General features: G+C 47.1%; 1 protein-coding gene across 4 annotated transcripts in view; it reads right to left on the reverse strand.

The window, feature by feature from the left end:
* Positions 1–15390, reverse strand: part of LOC147020253 (atrial natriuretic peptide receptor 1-like) — a 252988-nt gene that overhangs the window by 130452 nt on the left and 107146 nt on the right. For all 4 annotated transcript variants that reach the window (XM_085895487.1, XM_085895485.1, XM_085895483.1 and 1 more), the window contains one exon: positions 11564–11684. In XM_085895487.1, the coding sequence (XP_085751613.1) occupies positions 11564–11684 (121 nt within the window). The remainder of the gene's footprint in view (positions 1–11563; positions 11685–15390) is intronic.

The raw sequence follows: 15390 nt of genomic DNA on the forward strand, positions 1-15390 counted from the left end.
AATCGCCTTGTTGTATGATCAAAGAGAAAGGCAGCGCCATTTGGTGTATGTGGACCTGGAACATAGAGGGAGCGGTGTGGCAATCTCAATCATGAGAAGAAACTGAACAGCAGTTCGAGGGCCCTGGCGTTGAAGACCATCTGCACGAATTACCTCATGTAGGTGACCGTGAGGAATGACGACACCATTTTGCTGTGCGTTTCCCGTGCAGCGGCTTTGAGGTTCGACAACTGTGAGGCTCCTGAAGGTCACCTCTGGACACAAAGCTGAGTACCAGCATAAAAGGAGTATTTTCTTTTTTTTTTAAATGTATCTTTCCCCTTGTCTGTTTTTGTAACTGAGCGGAGACGTCTCAAATTAGGTTTTAGTTTACCTGACATTTCAATACCTCACGCTTTGATTTATTTAATGATCACGTTTTGATTTATTTTCATTTTAACGCGTTGATGTTATGTTCATTAAACTTTAATTTGTTGAATTTACTTGTGTTTGTTTATACATTGTGGGTTTGAGTATAAACCCGTGTGCCTCCATTCTGGTACGTGCCCCGCTGCCTTCCGTCCCGCACATGCCATAATCTCCAAGGATCTCTGTTGTCCGCCTCCAAGTAAAACTGTTCGGCTATCTAGGTCGGTGCTAACCTGACCCGGACACGACATCTGGGTCAGGAGTGGGAAATAACCTAATTGGCCTGAACATGACAATATGTATTAACATGAGGATTTACACAAATTTTATTGTGATTATTGTTGTATTTGCAATCATTAAACTTTGTTATTAATCCACTTGCTTTCTCCACTAATAATTACCTCATCCCCAAATTTTGTAATCGCCATGTCTAGTTAAATATCAAGGGAAAACATTTTAAATCCATAATTACGTGACAGTGCTATATTTCCTTAAGATGGAGCATTCTCTTTACGCCGTGTTTACCACCACTCACAAGTCAATATATAATATGTTTTGTCGGCAAAGTGAGAACCCCACCTGGTATGCATTTCTGTCTGCGCTGCCACTGATGATTCGCCAACAGGTGATGAAACCGGTCCGGCAGCTGAGGTGGTGTGTAGCATTGGGATTCTCATGTGTATACTGTTTGTGAACTTCTTTACAGCTATGGAGGAACTCTGGGAAGCGTTTGAAACAGCAAAGGGCTTACCTTGGTGGCCCTTCATGCTTGCTTTATGCAGCTTCTTTGTCGAGAAGAGCATGGGAGGAGTTGATTATATATGTGTGTATATATATATATATATATATATATATATATATATATATATATATATATATATATATATATATATATATATATATATATATATATATATATACACATATTGTTGCGGTTCTGGAAACTGCATCCCTCCAACACCAATAGCAGCCAACATACAGTGGTCCCCTGTCAGTTATTTCATTAATGTATGTTCAGACAGTCCCTTCCTTCTTGTCTAGTGTGTCGAACGGGCAGTGCAGTAAATTTCATAGCTAGGTCTGATTAAATCTTTGAACTTCATTCCTATTCTTTTTTCTCTATTCATAAGGTAAATCCAAGCAAGGGGTCCTCGCGTGAGCCAGCAGGCACTATGCTCCGACACCCATTGGCAAAAACCACAGCCACGCCATTGTCCTCACAGAAGGCCAAGGGCAGCAATAGAAGCCAACAACGCACGTGCAGCTCAACGATGACCCCCCCCCCCCCACCCACTGTTCAGGTGATCAGAGGCATAACCAACACACCAATTGCTAACAACATACAGTATGCACACGGCTCACTCTTCTTCAATCCAAATATCCATTAACAAATATATCTGTCCCCTTTTCAATCCGAATCTCCATCTAATAATTATATCCAATCTTTTCCCTCAATTCCCTGACACAGATCAGGGCTAGATCGTGCACACAACACCGTCTTTGATAAATGGTGGACCCGCGCGCACTGTACGGAGCATGCTCGATGGCAGGTGGACCCGCACGCTGACCACGTGTACAATGGCGGACTCGCACACAGCCCGTGATACTTTATCATTGCACAGAATGGGGCATGGATAACACATCTTTGGCCAGGTCTGCGCATGGGGTTACAATAACGTCTTACTGTCAGTCTTCAATCACCACGACGGCCACAAATGTCTCCCGCAGATGGCAGACATCCTCCCGCACCTTTGCCTTGACCCAGCTGCTACCAGGCAGAGGCATGCTGTGCGGCCGGATCACTCAGGCCGCATGGCACACCACAGAGCAGGCACATTGACCAGCGCCAACCGCAGGTCGCCGAGGCACGGAATGGGGTTTGGTGCAAGGCGATTCATATCATGGAGTTCGGTGCAAGGTGATTCATATCACAGGGTTCGGTGCAAGGCGATTCATATCACGGAGATCGGTGCAAGGCGATTCATATCATGGGGTTCGGACCTTTTGTCAGGTCAGGTTCGATCTGTGACCTGCTACAGGTAACAAGTAAACCTGTACTAACCTGTTCCATGGTCGGGTTGTCGGCGACTAAACCGTCTCCCCCACCAGGTTTTCTGGTGAGGAGGGTGTTTGGATATGGACACCCAGCAGGATTAAAAACAAAACCTGTCAAAGGGCGGAGGAGCTCCTTGTGAGCCAACGGCCATCCATATCTAGTGCCCAACTGTGTCTGCGGACGTCCTCCTGCAGTTGGGTTACTTCTTATTAGGAGGTTGGTGGCAGGATTTGCACTCCAGCCACCGTAAAACGCTTCATTCCGCAAAACGCAAAAACGCAAAAAAATCTGAAAACCCACTCCGTGGGAGTACCTCCTGTGCAGCTTCCCTTCGCAGGGCAGCTCACCGGATGATGGGATTGGGGCAAAGCCTTCGGGACCCCCAATCTTTGATAGGAGGGAAACCACGGGGTAACATCCCTGGGTCAGATTGCGGGAGAGTGTGTCGGAGTGGTGCTGAGGTGTCGTCCACCAGACGGCGGTCTCCTTGGGTTAACCTGAGGCGGTCCCTTCGGGTGGGTGCCTGGAATGTCCTATCCCTAAGAGAGGATGATCACCTGTCTCTGTTATCATCTGAGCTCAAGCGTTTGGACATCGGGATTGCAGCTCTCTCTGAGGTTCGGAGACCGGATTGCGGCGAGATAATGGTGGGTGGTTACACCTACTATTGGTCTGGTCGCTCTGATGGTTACCATACCCAAGGAGTTGCTGTAGCTGTGTCCAATAAGCTGACCCCAATGATAATTGAGGTAACACCGGTCAACGAGCGTATTATGAGATTAAGGATTCGTCACTCCTTAGGTGTCATTTCCCTGGTCTCTATTTATGCTCCGACTGAGGCGAGTGATCTCACCGTGAAGGACACATTCTACGCCACACTCGAGTCTGTGGTTGATCAGTGCCCCAGACGAGATACACTTCTAGTCTTGGGGGATTTCAATGCATCGACTGGAACTGATAGGGATGGTTATGAGGTGTGTGTTGGTCCCCATGGGTCAGGAACTATGAACCAGAATAGCACTAAGTTCCTTGACTTTGCAAGAAGTCATGGACTTAGGGTGGCTGGTTCATGGTTTCAGCGCCCGCAAGCTCATCGCTGGACTTGGTATTCCAACGCTGGCGGTGTGGCAAAGGAGATTGACCATGTCCTCATTGACGGTCGTTGGAGGATGATCCAGAACTGCAGGGTCTACCGGAGTGCTCAGTTCCTCAATACTGACCACAGGCTTGTTGTAGCAACTCTAAAGCTGCACCTTAAATCCTGGAGAATGGTACCATCCCAGCCTAGGCTGGATGTTGCCAAGCTCAGGGATGAGAGAGTAGCTGAGGAGTTTGCGAACAGGCTGAGTGGACACTTGGGGGTCTGGGTGCTTTGGGGGTCCTGAAGAGTTGTGGAGCACCTTCAAGACCACCGTCCTTGATGTTGCCGGTGGATGCCTTGGAGTTCACCGCAGGGCAAAGAAGAATTTTGTCTCTCAAGGGACACTGGATACCATTGACCAGAGTCGCAGGGCCAGGCTGAATGGCAGAGCTGAGCTGTTCAGGGAGCTGAGGCGTAAAACTGTACGTGCACTGAGGGTGGACAAGGAGGCCTATGTGCGAGGAATCTGTGAGGGGGTAGAGCATCACCTGTGGACAGGTGATTCTCGTCCCGCTTACAGGGGAATTCGCGCATTACGTTCATCCAAGCCCATCCCTCGGAGCACTGCAGTTCGAGCAGAGAGTGGTAGGCTCTTGACAGAGGAGTCTGAAGTGAAGGCCCGCTGGGCCGGTTACTTTGAGCGGTTGTACCAGGCTGATCCCCCAGCTGTCGAGTTGGACGTCAAGGGTGTTACAATCCCTGTTGCTGACCCTCGAATCAACTGTGGTCCACCATCGCTTGTGGAAACACGGGCTGCGGTGAACCAGTTGAAACGGGGCAAAGCTCCAGGGATCTGTGGCATCCATGCCGAACTTCTCAAGGCTGGTGGAAATGCTGCACTCGCGTCGTTGCATGCAGTTTTGTGCTCTGCCTGGAACACAGGCATCATCCCAACTGACTGGAAGAGGGGCCTTGTTGTCCCTCTCTGGAAAGGGAAGGGTGATCGCCAAGACTGCAACAACTACCGAGGGGTGACGCTGCTCTCAGTGCCGGGCAAGGTCTTTGCTCGGATAATTCTTGATAGGGTTCGCCACCATCTGCTTGAGCACCAGCGTCCAGAGCAGTCAGGCTTTACACCAAAGAGGTCAACGATTGACCGTATCCTTGCACTTCGTGTCCTCACCGAACGCAGACGAGAGTTTCGGCAGGGGCTGCTTGCAGCCTATGTTGATCTCTGTAAAGCGTTCGATTCAGTGAATCGGGATGTCCTCTGGAGGATTCTTGGTCTTCGTGGGGTGCCACCAAAACTGATCGATCTGATGTCTGAACTCTACTCTGGTACTGAGAGTGCTGTGAAGTGTGGTGGTACCATCTCTGACTTATTTCCAGTTGTTACTGGAGTTCGTCAGGGGTGTGTACTTGCCCCCACACTTTTCAGCACTTGTATGGACTGGATTTTTGGGAGGATGTCGGAGAGATCAAGTTGCGGTGCATCGTTTGGCAATGTCAAGATCTCGGACCTTGATTTTGCAGATGATGCAGTCATCTTTGCGGAGACTTTAGACATCCTCTTGGGGGCCCTCGAGGTGCTGAATGAGGAGTCGGAGCCGTTGGGATTACGGATTTCTTGGGTCAAAACAAAGATCCAGGCTTTCGGTGACATCTTGGATGCTGCTGTCCTGTCTGTGTCTGTTTGTGGTGAGGATGTTGAGGTCGTGGATAGATTCACTTACCTTGGCAGTGATATTCATGTCTCTGCAGGTTGTGAGCCGGAGGTCAATAGACATCTGGGTCGGGCCTGGGGAGTCATGGATTCACTGGATCATGGGGTATGGCGCTGCCGGTACCTGTGCGGGAGGACGAAAGTCCGCGTCTTCAGGTCCTTGGTACTTCCAGTCTTGCTCTATGGGTGCGAGACTTGGACTTTGACCAAGGATCTGAGACGGAGACTTAATTCCTTAGGTCTCCAGGTACCAGGTCTCTTCGGAGAATCCTTGGCTATCGCTGGTCGGATTTTGTGTCCAACGAGCGGTTGCTGAGAGAGACTCGGATGAGATTTGTTACCTGCATAGTCCGTGAGCGTCAGCTGCGGCTGTATGGACATGTGGCTCGTTTTCCTGACGCTGATCCTGCTCACCAGATTCTCTCAGCGAGGGAGTCTCATGAGTGGAGGAGGCCAGTGGGCCGACCACGTGCCTCATGGTTGCAGCAGGTTGACCATCATCTCAAGGAGATGGGGATGGGCCTGGCATCTGCCTGGGGGATGGCCAGACGGAGGCCCCTGGAGTACCGGCGGAAAGTGGACGCAGCGACGCGCTGTTCTGGCACATGCTCCCATACCTGACCTGACCTGGTTCGGTGCAAGGCGATTCATATCACGGAGTTCGGTGCAAGGCGATTCATATCACGGGGTTTGGTGCAAGGTGATTCATATCACGGAGTTCGGTGCAAGGAGATTCATATGATGGGGTTCGGTATAAGATGATTCTGCAGCTTGTAAACATATTGCCGGAAGTGGAGTGGAGCCGCTTCTGGAAATCACGGCCGGGCCGCACAGTGGCTGGGGCCAATCAAAGCGCCTGATTCAGGTGACAACACATCGCTTCGGGGTGGCGCCCCCACCTTGCACCGCGGGTTTTTTTTTTAAAATAAAAGGACGGATCGCGAAGCCATCCGTCTCTCTCTCCGTCTCTCTCTCCGTCTCTCTCTCCGTCTCTCTCTCCGTCTCTCTCTCCGTCTCTCTCTCCGTCTCTCTCTCCGTCTCTCTCTCCGTCTCTCTCTCCGTCTCTCTCTCTCCGTCTCTCTCTCTCTCTCTCTCTCTCTCTCTCTCTCTCTCTCTCTCTCTCTCACTCTCTCTCTCTCTCTCTCTCTCTCTCTCTCTCTCTCTCTCTCTCTCTCTCTCTCTCTCTCTCTCTCTCTCTCTCATGCACTGGATCTCCAACTCGCCTTCTCCACCCACCCTTCTTCACCGACCCGCTTGCTGACTCAGCCTTCTCCACCCGCCCTTCCTCACTGACCCGTTTGCTGACTCCGCCTTCTCCACTAATTCGCCTGCTGACTCCGCCTTCTTCACCACCTCATCGTCTCTCTCCACCCACTTGCTTTTGACACCACCTCTCTCCACCCATTGGCTTTTGACTCCGCCTTTCTCCACCCACTCACTGCTGGCTCCACCCATGTCCCTCCCTTCCCGCCTGACAGTTGCGTCTCCTTCTCTGGACCGACGCGAGCTGCACAAAGTGCCACTAAGCAAGAGACGACACGCCAGCTGTTAGGAAGGTATCGCCCAGCGGAGCATCCCCCCCAAAACGTACTGGTGGCACGGTCAGGCAATCATGCAAGGTATTGAGAGACCGTTAGCCTCATCTCCTCTCCTTTTTCTCTTCATCAACTCCTCTTCATCGGGTTTTGTGTGTGTGTGCGTGCGTGCGTGCGTGCGTGCGTCATGACACCTGTCCTCGCTTAAGTTAAAATTGTGGAAGAATTATATCGGGATAACTCTGCTCTGTGTCTGCTTTTGTAAGTTGCCTGTATTATTGTCGCATCACACTTTTCTACCTATCTCTTCTCACACCCAACAATAAAAAACATTCAATGTGCCACATACCTTTCCTCGCCCCCCTGCAAATAAATTATTAGGAGAAATGTTCCTAGCTCATTTTTGTCTTTTCTTAGATTGATCCAGCATGGTCCGTATCCTAACCTCGCCGGGACTTTATTCCCAACGATCTGTTCCTTTTAGCCGGTACCCATCCTTGGCAGTGTCGCTCGGCTGCATCTGATCTGGTAAAGAGATCCGGTTCGGACAAGGCGTACCAAGGGCGTGTCCCCCGATAATTAGGTCACATGATTAATTAGGTAACCCGATTAACCCATAGACGGGAGGACCCTAGATCATGTTGTTGAGTTATTGGCGTTCACAGTTGGTTAGCAACCCGCTGCGTCACGGAATTATCCGTGTGCAACGGCCTGCAGTTCCAGGGAGTCTGGTGAGAACCCGAGATAACTTCCCCCCTGGTGGTCTTCTCACCCAACCCCCAGCCCGCGACAATACAGTAAACCCTCATATATCGTGGGTTCTAATATCATGGGCTTCAACCAATCACGCGCAACCTATTGCGTTGCCATTTAGTTATTGCGGTTTTTCATTTTGGTCAATGGTGGTTTTTGAGCTAAGATAAGTCATTATTTGCATCCGTGTGTAGGATTACCTCCCATAATGAGCCTTAATATTTGTATCGAGGGCTAAACAGAAAAAAATGCCTTTGAGTGGACCGGTAATACGGGATAAATCATTGCAGATTTCGCAACGTTATCACAAGGCATCCCATGCCAAAGGCTCCAGGTCAACCATGGCAGACCACGATGCTGTGAAAAACTACCCACTGCAGCTGGAACTAATCGAGGCAAAGGGAATTATGCCAGAGCAGTTTTTTAACGCCAGAGAGACAAGATTATTTTGGAAGAGGAAGCTATCTCCTACCTTCCTGTCCAAGCAGGAAATATCTGCTCCGAGTCAAGGTGTCCAAGGATCTTACCCTTATTCTATGTGGCAATACAGTTGGTGCCTTTGGCGCACTTCCGACGATCCAACAGCCATCACAAGTTCTACACCCACATCTTTCTAACCTTCACCCCCCCCCCCCAAATAAGAGCATCACCATCATCGGCATCCCGAGTTACGTCTTGTGTTTTCTATGTACGACAGAGTGGGTGATATGTTTACCTTCACCCATCCATTGGGACCATACTCTGTGCAGAGCATTCGTGCTGCCTAATATAAGCAGTCTCCTGGGCGATTGGGCACAATCCTAGATGGGTCACCACTCCAACACAGGATACTCAAATAGCTCAATCATCCTAGCAGGATGGTACTCATTTTGCCGACCTTGGAAGGATGACAGGCTGAGACAAACCCACCTGGTATTAATTCAACAGCAGAGTGGGATTTGAACTCGGGACCCAAGGATCCCAAGCCTACCACCCTAACCCTCACCAACCTCACTGTTTTGTAATAAATTTAAAAGGTAAAAGTCTGGTATTTTTACCCACGGAAAGTGAAGGAGCTTATTTATGTTTTTACCCCTGTCTGTCAGTTTGTCTGTTTGTGTGCAGAATATCTCAAAAAGTTGTGGACAGATTTGGATGAAACTCGGTGGAAAGGTTGAGTGTTTGACAAGGACGAATTGATTCGATTTTGGTGAAGATCAAACATATATAGCATGGGCAAAAAACTATATATAGCATGATATTTCAAAAATGTATCGGGTCCGATATGTTCTCGTGGATCAGGCATTGCATGGTGGAGGTATGCGCTCTACCGAGTGCTGTTCTAGTTGTTTATGTTATACCATATTTACTTTATTTACATGTTTATTTCAATGCTAACATGCTTTACATATTTATTTTGCGTGTTTATATGAATTGGGATGTGTTTATATCTGCCTCCTGCCGACCTTCCTTTGTATTCTCTCGAAGCCGAGAAACCGGGTTAGAACTGGTTATTTATGTTTTGTGAGGGTTTGAAAGATGCCTGGCCCATCCCCATCTCCTTGAGTTTTGTGATTGTGAGGGTTAGAACACAACCAGTGCGAGCATGTAGAAATATCCAGCAACCACCCGCCACTGTACCTGCTTCATCTGCCATTGCACAGCACCTGGTTGCCAACCCTATCTGTGCAGACCAGTACAATGCACATATGTTCAGGATATTGAGCCGAGGTCGGAGCTCGTTTCATTTACGTTTGCTGGAAGCAACCTTCATCCTTACCACCGATCCAATATTATGTCGTCAAAAGGAATTTGTATGATCTTTGTGTCTCTTTCAGCATAGAAAGATCAAGGGAAGTACGTTAACAAATGGTAAATGGACCTTAGGGGAAACCCATCCCCCCTCTCTCCAGGATGTGGTTGCAAATGTCAATCATCGACGAACTCTGCTCCAGTCGATGGGAGCTCGAGGTTAAGATGATGAGCCGACCAATGGGCATTCAGATTCACCATGACGTCATTATGGTTGAACCAATCAGCGTCTACCTTATTGAGACCTGCGTATAAAGCATGCGCCTTCACTTCCTCCTTAATTTACTGCAAATTTTACCCTGAAGAGTGCAGCATGAAAAGCTTCGGTCACCATTATGTCATGTTTGTTTGTATCCATATTAAAGTTCTGTAGTACCAAACATCTGTTCATATATATATATATATATATGAAGATATACAGATATATATATATATATATATATATATATATATATATATATATATATATATATATATATATATATATATATATATATATATATATATACAGAGATTAGGATATATATATATATATATATATATATATATATATATATATATATATATATATATATATATATATATATATATATATATGAAGATATACAGATATATATACATATATATATATATATATATAAATAAATATATAAAAATAAATATATCTATATATATATATATATATATATATATATTTAGCCTGGTGTTGGCGCAGTGGTTCGGGCAGCGGCTTGGGATCCAAAAGGTCCTGAGTTCAAGCCCCGTTGGGCCACTGAATTAATACACCAGGGGGTTGACTCAGCCTGTCATCCTTCCGAGGTCGGCGAAATGAGTACCAGTGTACTGGGCCGGTGTATACCCCGGTTAAAATAGGTGTACCATATCCCTGTGTCGTAAGAGGCGACCAGGGTTGCGTCAGGAAGGGCATCCGGCGTAAAACATGTGCCAAATCACTATGCGGATCATACGGATGATCCGCTGTGGCGACCCCTAACGGGAGCGGCCGAAAATAGAAGAAGATATATATATATATATATATATATATATATATATATATATATATATATATATATATATGTTTATATATATATATATATATATAACCCTGCAAGTAAATTCAATGCAGTTGGAGACCATTTGGCTCCATCAAAGGTTCGGTATGGGAGCATGTGCCAGAGCAGCACGTCGCTGCTTCCACTTTCCTTCAGTACTCCGGAGGCCTCCTTCTGGCCATTCCCCAGGCAGATGCCTGGCCCATCCCCATCTCCTTGAGATGCCGATCAACCTACTGCAACCACAAGGTACGCAATCATCCCGTTGGCCTCCTCCACTCAAAAGGCTCCCTCGCTGAGAGAATCTGGGAAGCAAGATCAGCTTCAGCAAATTGAGCTACATGTCCATACAGCCTCAGCTGATGCTCATGGACTATACAGATAACAAATCTCATTTGAGTCTCTCTCAGCAACCGCTCGTTGGACACAAGGTCTGACCAGCGATGGCCAAGGATTCTTTGAAGAGACCTGGCACCGAAGGTGTTAAGTCTTCATCTCAGATCCTTTGTCAGAGTCCAAGTCTCATATCCGTAGAGCAAGATTGGAAGTACTTTGCGTTTTTGGTGTGTTTTGCAGAGTGAAGTGTTTTACGGTGGCCGGAGTGTTAATCCTGTCACCAACCTCCTGGACCCATCAAAGGCTGTCCTATTATAACCAACCTATGGTTGTTTGTCCGTCCTCGATCCTTTTTAATGCTGAGTGTCGAGCAAGAAAGCAGCACGTGCCATTTTTTAAGTCTTTCGTGTGACTCAGATGGGGTTCGAACCAATGACCTCCCAGACTCGGGGCAGACACTCCAACCATTATGTCACCGAGGCTGGTAACTCGCACATCAATCTCACAACCAGCTTGCAAGCATCTGACAAAACTTTTGTTCTCTCGCATATTTGGTTGTGGTCTTTGTGTTTATATTAATATGAACTTGGTGTTTATTGTTTTGTGCAATATATCTGTGATATTTTCTTGGTTTTACATTTATTTTATCCAAATTTAATTCTGGGAATTAATGTTGAGGTTTCTTTATATTTGTTTGTAATTTTTATAAATTGACTATTGCTGCAAAAGTATTTTTGATGACATAAACCATGATGATGATGATTATTATGATTATCATCTCCATATTGTTCATGCGTTGTGCTACTACACACAGGAAACCAAACCCACCAGCGAGAGGGTTATCTTGCTACCCATGGTTCTGCGGTTCTTGTCCAGCTTTCGTAAATGTATGTCCTCCCAGCGAATACGCCAAAGCATTCTTGCAAATTCTTGCTCGACTTTCATCTTTCTATCAAGCATGAAACACAAATTACAAAACTGAGATATTGGAGAATCAAATGGAAACGAGAAGAAAACAAAAGAATTATCGTTTAGCTCAACATATTCCCATTTCCTTAGCATCGCAACATTCCCGCAATGATGCACAAACATATTTGGTCATTCACAAAAATAAAGGAATGTAACTGAGAGTGTGGAAGGAAGATCGGAGAGAAATGAAAAGAAATGGGAGAGGGGCATAATCAGAGAAAGAAAGAGAATGAGTACAGAGGAAAGACATCAAGGCATATAATAATAATTATAATAATAATAATAATATATTATAATAATATAATATATGTTCCCTCACAAGGAACTGCAACAGAAGAGGAGGCATTAGGCACATCAAAGCCTGCACTACTATTGCCAACCTATGGTTGCTTGTCCATACTCTACCCTTTTAAATGCTGAACATTGAGCAAGGAAGCAGCACAGCCCATTTTGAAGTATTTGGCATGACTCTGCCGGGGTTCAAACCACCTCCCAGACTCAGAGCAGAGGCTCCTACCATTACAAACACCGAGTGTGGTCAATTTAAATGGCTGAGTGGAGCAACACTGGAAGTACAACAAAGGAAGGAAATGCGCAAGAGTGAATGTGAGAATGAATTCGTATGGATGAAAGTGTGGAGTGCATGGTTGAAGGGGAAAGCAACAGTGGAGATTATCCAATGGGTGTGACAGTAAGGCTGAGTAAAGAGTGAAAAAGCAGAGAAATTTGAGAAGTTGTTACAAAGGAGAAAGGAGGACGTATTCATTTATCCTGTTTTGCATTCATTCCCTCAAAACCCCATTTCATACTGCAAGCACTTGAGGTGAATGAATCTTCCAAAAACCGCATGATGTAGTGGATTACTGAGGCAGTCCAATTTCCACCAGTACTCCAGGGGCCTCCGGAAAACCATTCCCCAGGCAGATGCCTGGCACATCCCCAACTCCTTGAGATGCCGATCAAACGACTGCAACCACAAGGCATGTGGTCAGCCCATTGGCCTCCTCCACTGAAGTGGCTCATTTGTTGAGAGAATGTGGTGAGCAGGATCAGTGTCAGGGAAACGAGCCACATCTCCATACAGCCGCAGCTGGCACACATGGACTATACAGGTGACAAACCTCATCTGAGTCTCCCTCAGCAACTGCTCGCTGGACACAAAGTCTGACCAGCAACAGCCAAGGATTCTCCAAAGAGACCTGGTACCAAAGGAGTTAAGTCTCCATCTCAGATCTCTGGTCAGAGTCAAAGTCTCACATCCGTAGAGCAAGACTGGAAGGACCAAGGACTTAAAAAATCAGATGACCTGCACAGGCAGCAACAACACCACACCCCATGATCCAATGAATGCATATTTCCCAGGCCTGACCCACATGGCTGTTGAACTCTGGCTTACAATGTGCGGAGACATGAATATCACTGCCATGGTAAGTGAATCTCTCCGTAAACTCAAAATACTCACCACAAACAGGTACAGACAAGATATCAGCATCTAAGATATCACTGAAAACCTGGATCTTAGTTTTGACCCAGGAAACCCGTAATCCAAGTGGCTCCAACTCCTCATTCAGTGCCTCTATGGCCCCTATAAGGATATCCAGCATCTCCACAAAGATGACTGCATCATCTGCAAAATTAATGTCAGAGATCCGGACATTCCCAAATGATGCAACTCAGCTTGATCTCTCCGACAACCTCCCCACAATCCAGTCCATACAAGCACTGAAAAGTGTGGGGACTAGTACACACCCCTGATGAACCCCAGTGACGACTGGAAATAAGTCAGAGATGAAATCACCAAATCTCACAGCACTCTCAACCTGGTACAGCCACTCAAAGTTAGCGGGCCTTCACTTTAGACTCCTCTGTCAAGAGCTCACCACCCTCCGCTCGAACGGCAGTGCACTGAGCGTTCGGCTTGGAGGAACGCAATGCACAAGTTCCTCTGTAAGCAGGACGAGAATCACTTGACCACAGGTGATGCTCTACCCCTTCACAGATTCTTCGCACATTGGCCTCCTTGTCCGCCCGCAGCACACATACAGATTTACGCCTCAGCTCCCTGAACAGCTCAGCTCTACCATTAAGCCTGGCCCTGTTACTCTGGTCAATGGTATCTATTGTATTTTGGGAGACAAAGTTCTTCTTTGCCTGATGATGGATTTCAAGACATCCATCGGCAACATCAAGGATGGCAGTCTTGAAGGCCCTCCACAACTCCTCAGGATTCCCAGAAATAAACAGACCCCCAAAATCCCCAATCAACCTCTTTGCAAACTCCTCAGCTACCCTCTAATCATTGAGCTTGCCAACATCCCACCTTGGCTGGCATGGTACGATTCTCCTGGATTTGAGCTGGAACTTCACAGTTGCTACAACAGGCCTGTGGTCAGTTGTGAGGAACTGAGAACTCTGGTAGACCCTGCAGTTCTGGATCATCCTCCAGCAACCATAATGAGCACATGGCCAATCTCCTTTGCCACACCACCAGCGACGGAAGACCAAGTTCAGCGATGAGGCTGTGGGCATTGAAACCATGAAGCAGCCACCCGAAGTCCATGACTTCTTGCAAAGTCAAGGAACTTAGTGCTGTTCAGCTTCACAGTTCCAGACCCATGAGGCCCAACACGTCCTCATAACCATCCCTATCAGTTCCAGCTGATGCATTGAAATCCCCCAAGACTAGAAGAGTGTCTTGCCCGGGGCACTGATCACCCACAGACTCGAGTGTGGCACAAAATGCCTCCTTCACAGTGAGATCACTCGCCTCAGTTGGAGCATATTCAGCGACCAGGGAAATGACACCAAAAGAGTGACGAATCCTTTGTCTCATAATACGCTCATTGACTGGTGTTACCTCAATTATCATGGGAGTCAGCTTATTGGACATGGCTACCGCAACTCCTTGGGCATGGTAACCAGAGTGACAAGACCAATAGTATGTGTAACCACCCACCATAACCTCACTACTATCTGGTCTCCAAACCTAAGGGAGTGCTGCAATACCAATGTTGAAACGCTGGAGCTCAGATGATAGCAGAGACAGGTGATCATCCTCTCTTCAGGATAGGACATTCCAGACACTCACCCGAAGGGACCGCCTCAGCTTAAGGAGAGGAGATCGCCGTCTGCTGGACGACACCTGAGCACCACCATGACACACACCACTGCATCCTGATTCAGGAAGGTTACCCTGTGCTTTTCCTCCAATTATCATAGAATGGGGGTCTCGAAGGCTTTGCCCCAATCCCATAAGCTGTTGAGCTACCCTGCGAAGGTCAGCTGCACAGGAGGTGCACTCACAGAATGGGTTTTTAGTCTTCTTTGAATTTTTTTTGTGTTTTGCTGCATGAAGTGTTTTACAGTGGCTGGAGAGCCCCAACTGCAGGAGGACATCCACAGATACAGTTGGGCACCATATATGGATGGCTATTGGCTCATAAAGAGCTCCTCTGCCCTTTGACAGGTTTTGTTTTTAATCTTGCTTGCTGTCCAATCCACGCACCCTCCTCACCAAGAAACCTGGTGAGGGAGACCATTTAGTTGCTGACAACCTGACCGCGATAGAGGTTAGTATAGGTTTACATGGTACCTGGAGGAAGTCACAGATCTGACCTGGCCTGACAATAAATGGAGCAACTGTGAGTATGTTATATTAACCTAAATCCATAGCTCCCAGGTAGTAG

Source organism: Eptatretus burgeri, chromosome 9 (assembly GCF_056783735.1).
Source record: "Eptatretus burgeri isolate ZD-2024b chromosome 9, Ebu_testis_v1, whole genome shotgun sequence".
Taxonomy (NCBI): Eukaryota; Metazoa; Chordata; class Myxini; order Myxiniformes; family Myxinidae; genus Eptatretus; species Eptatretus burgeri.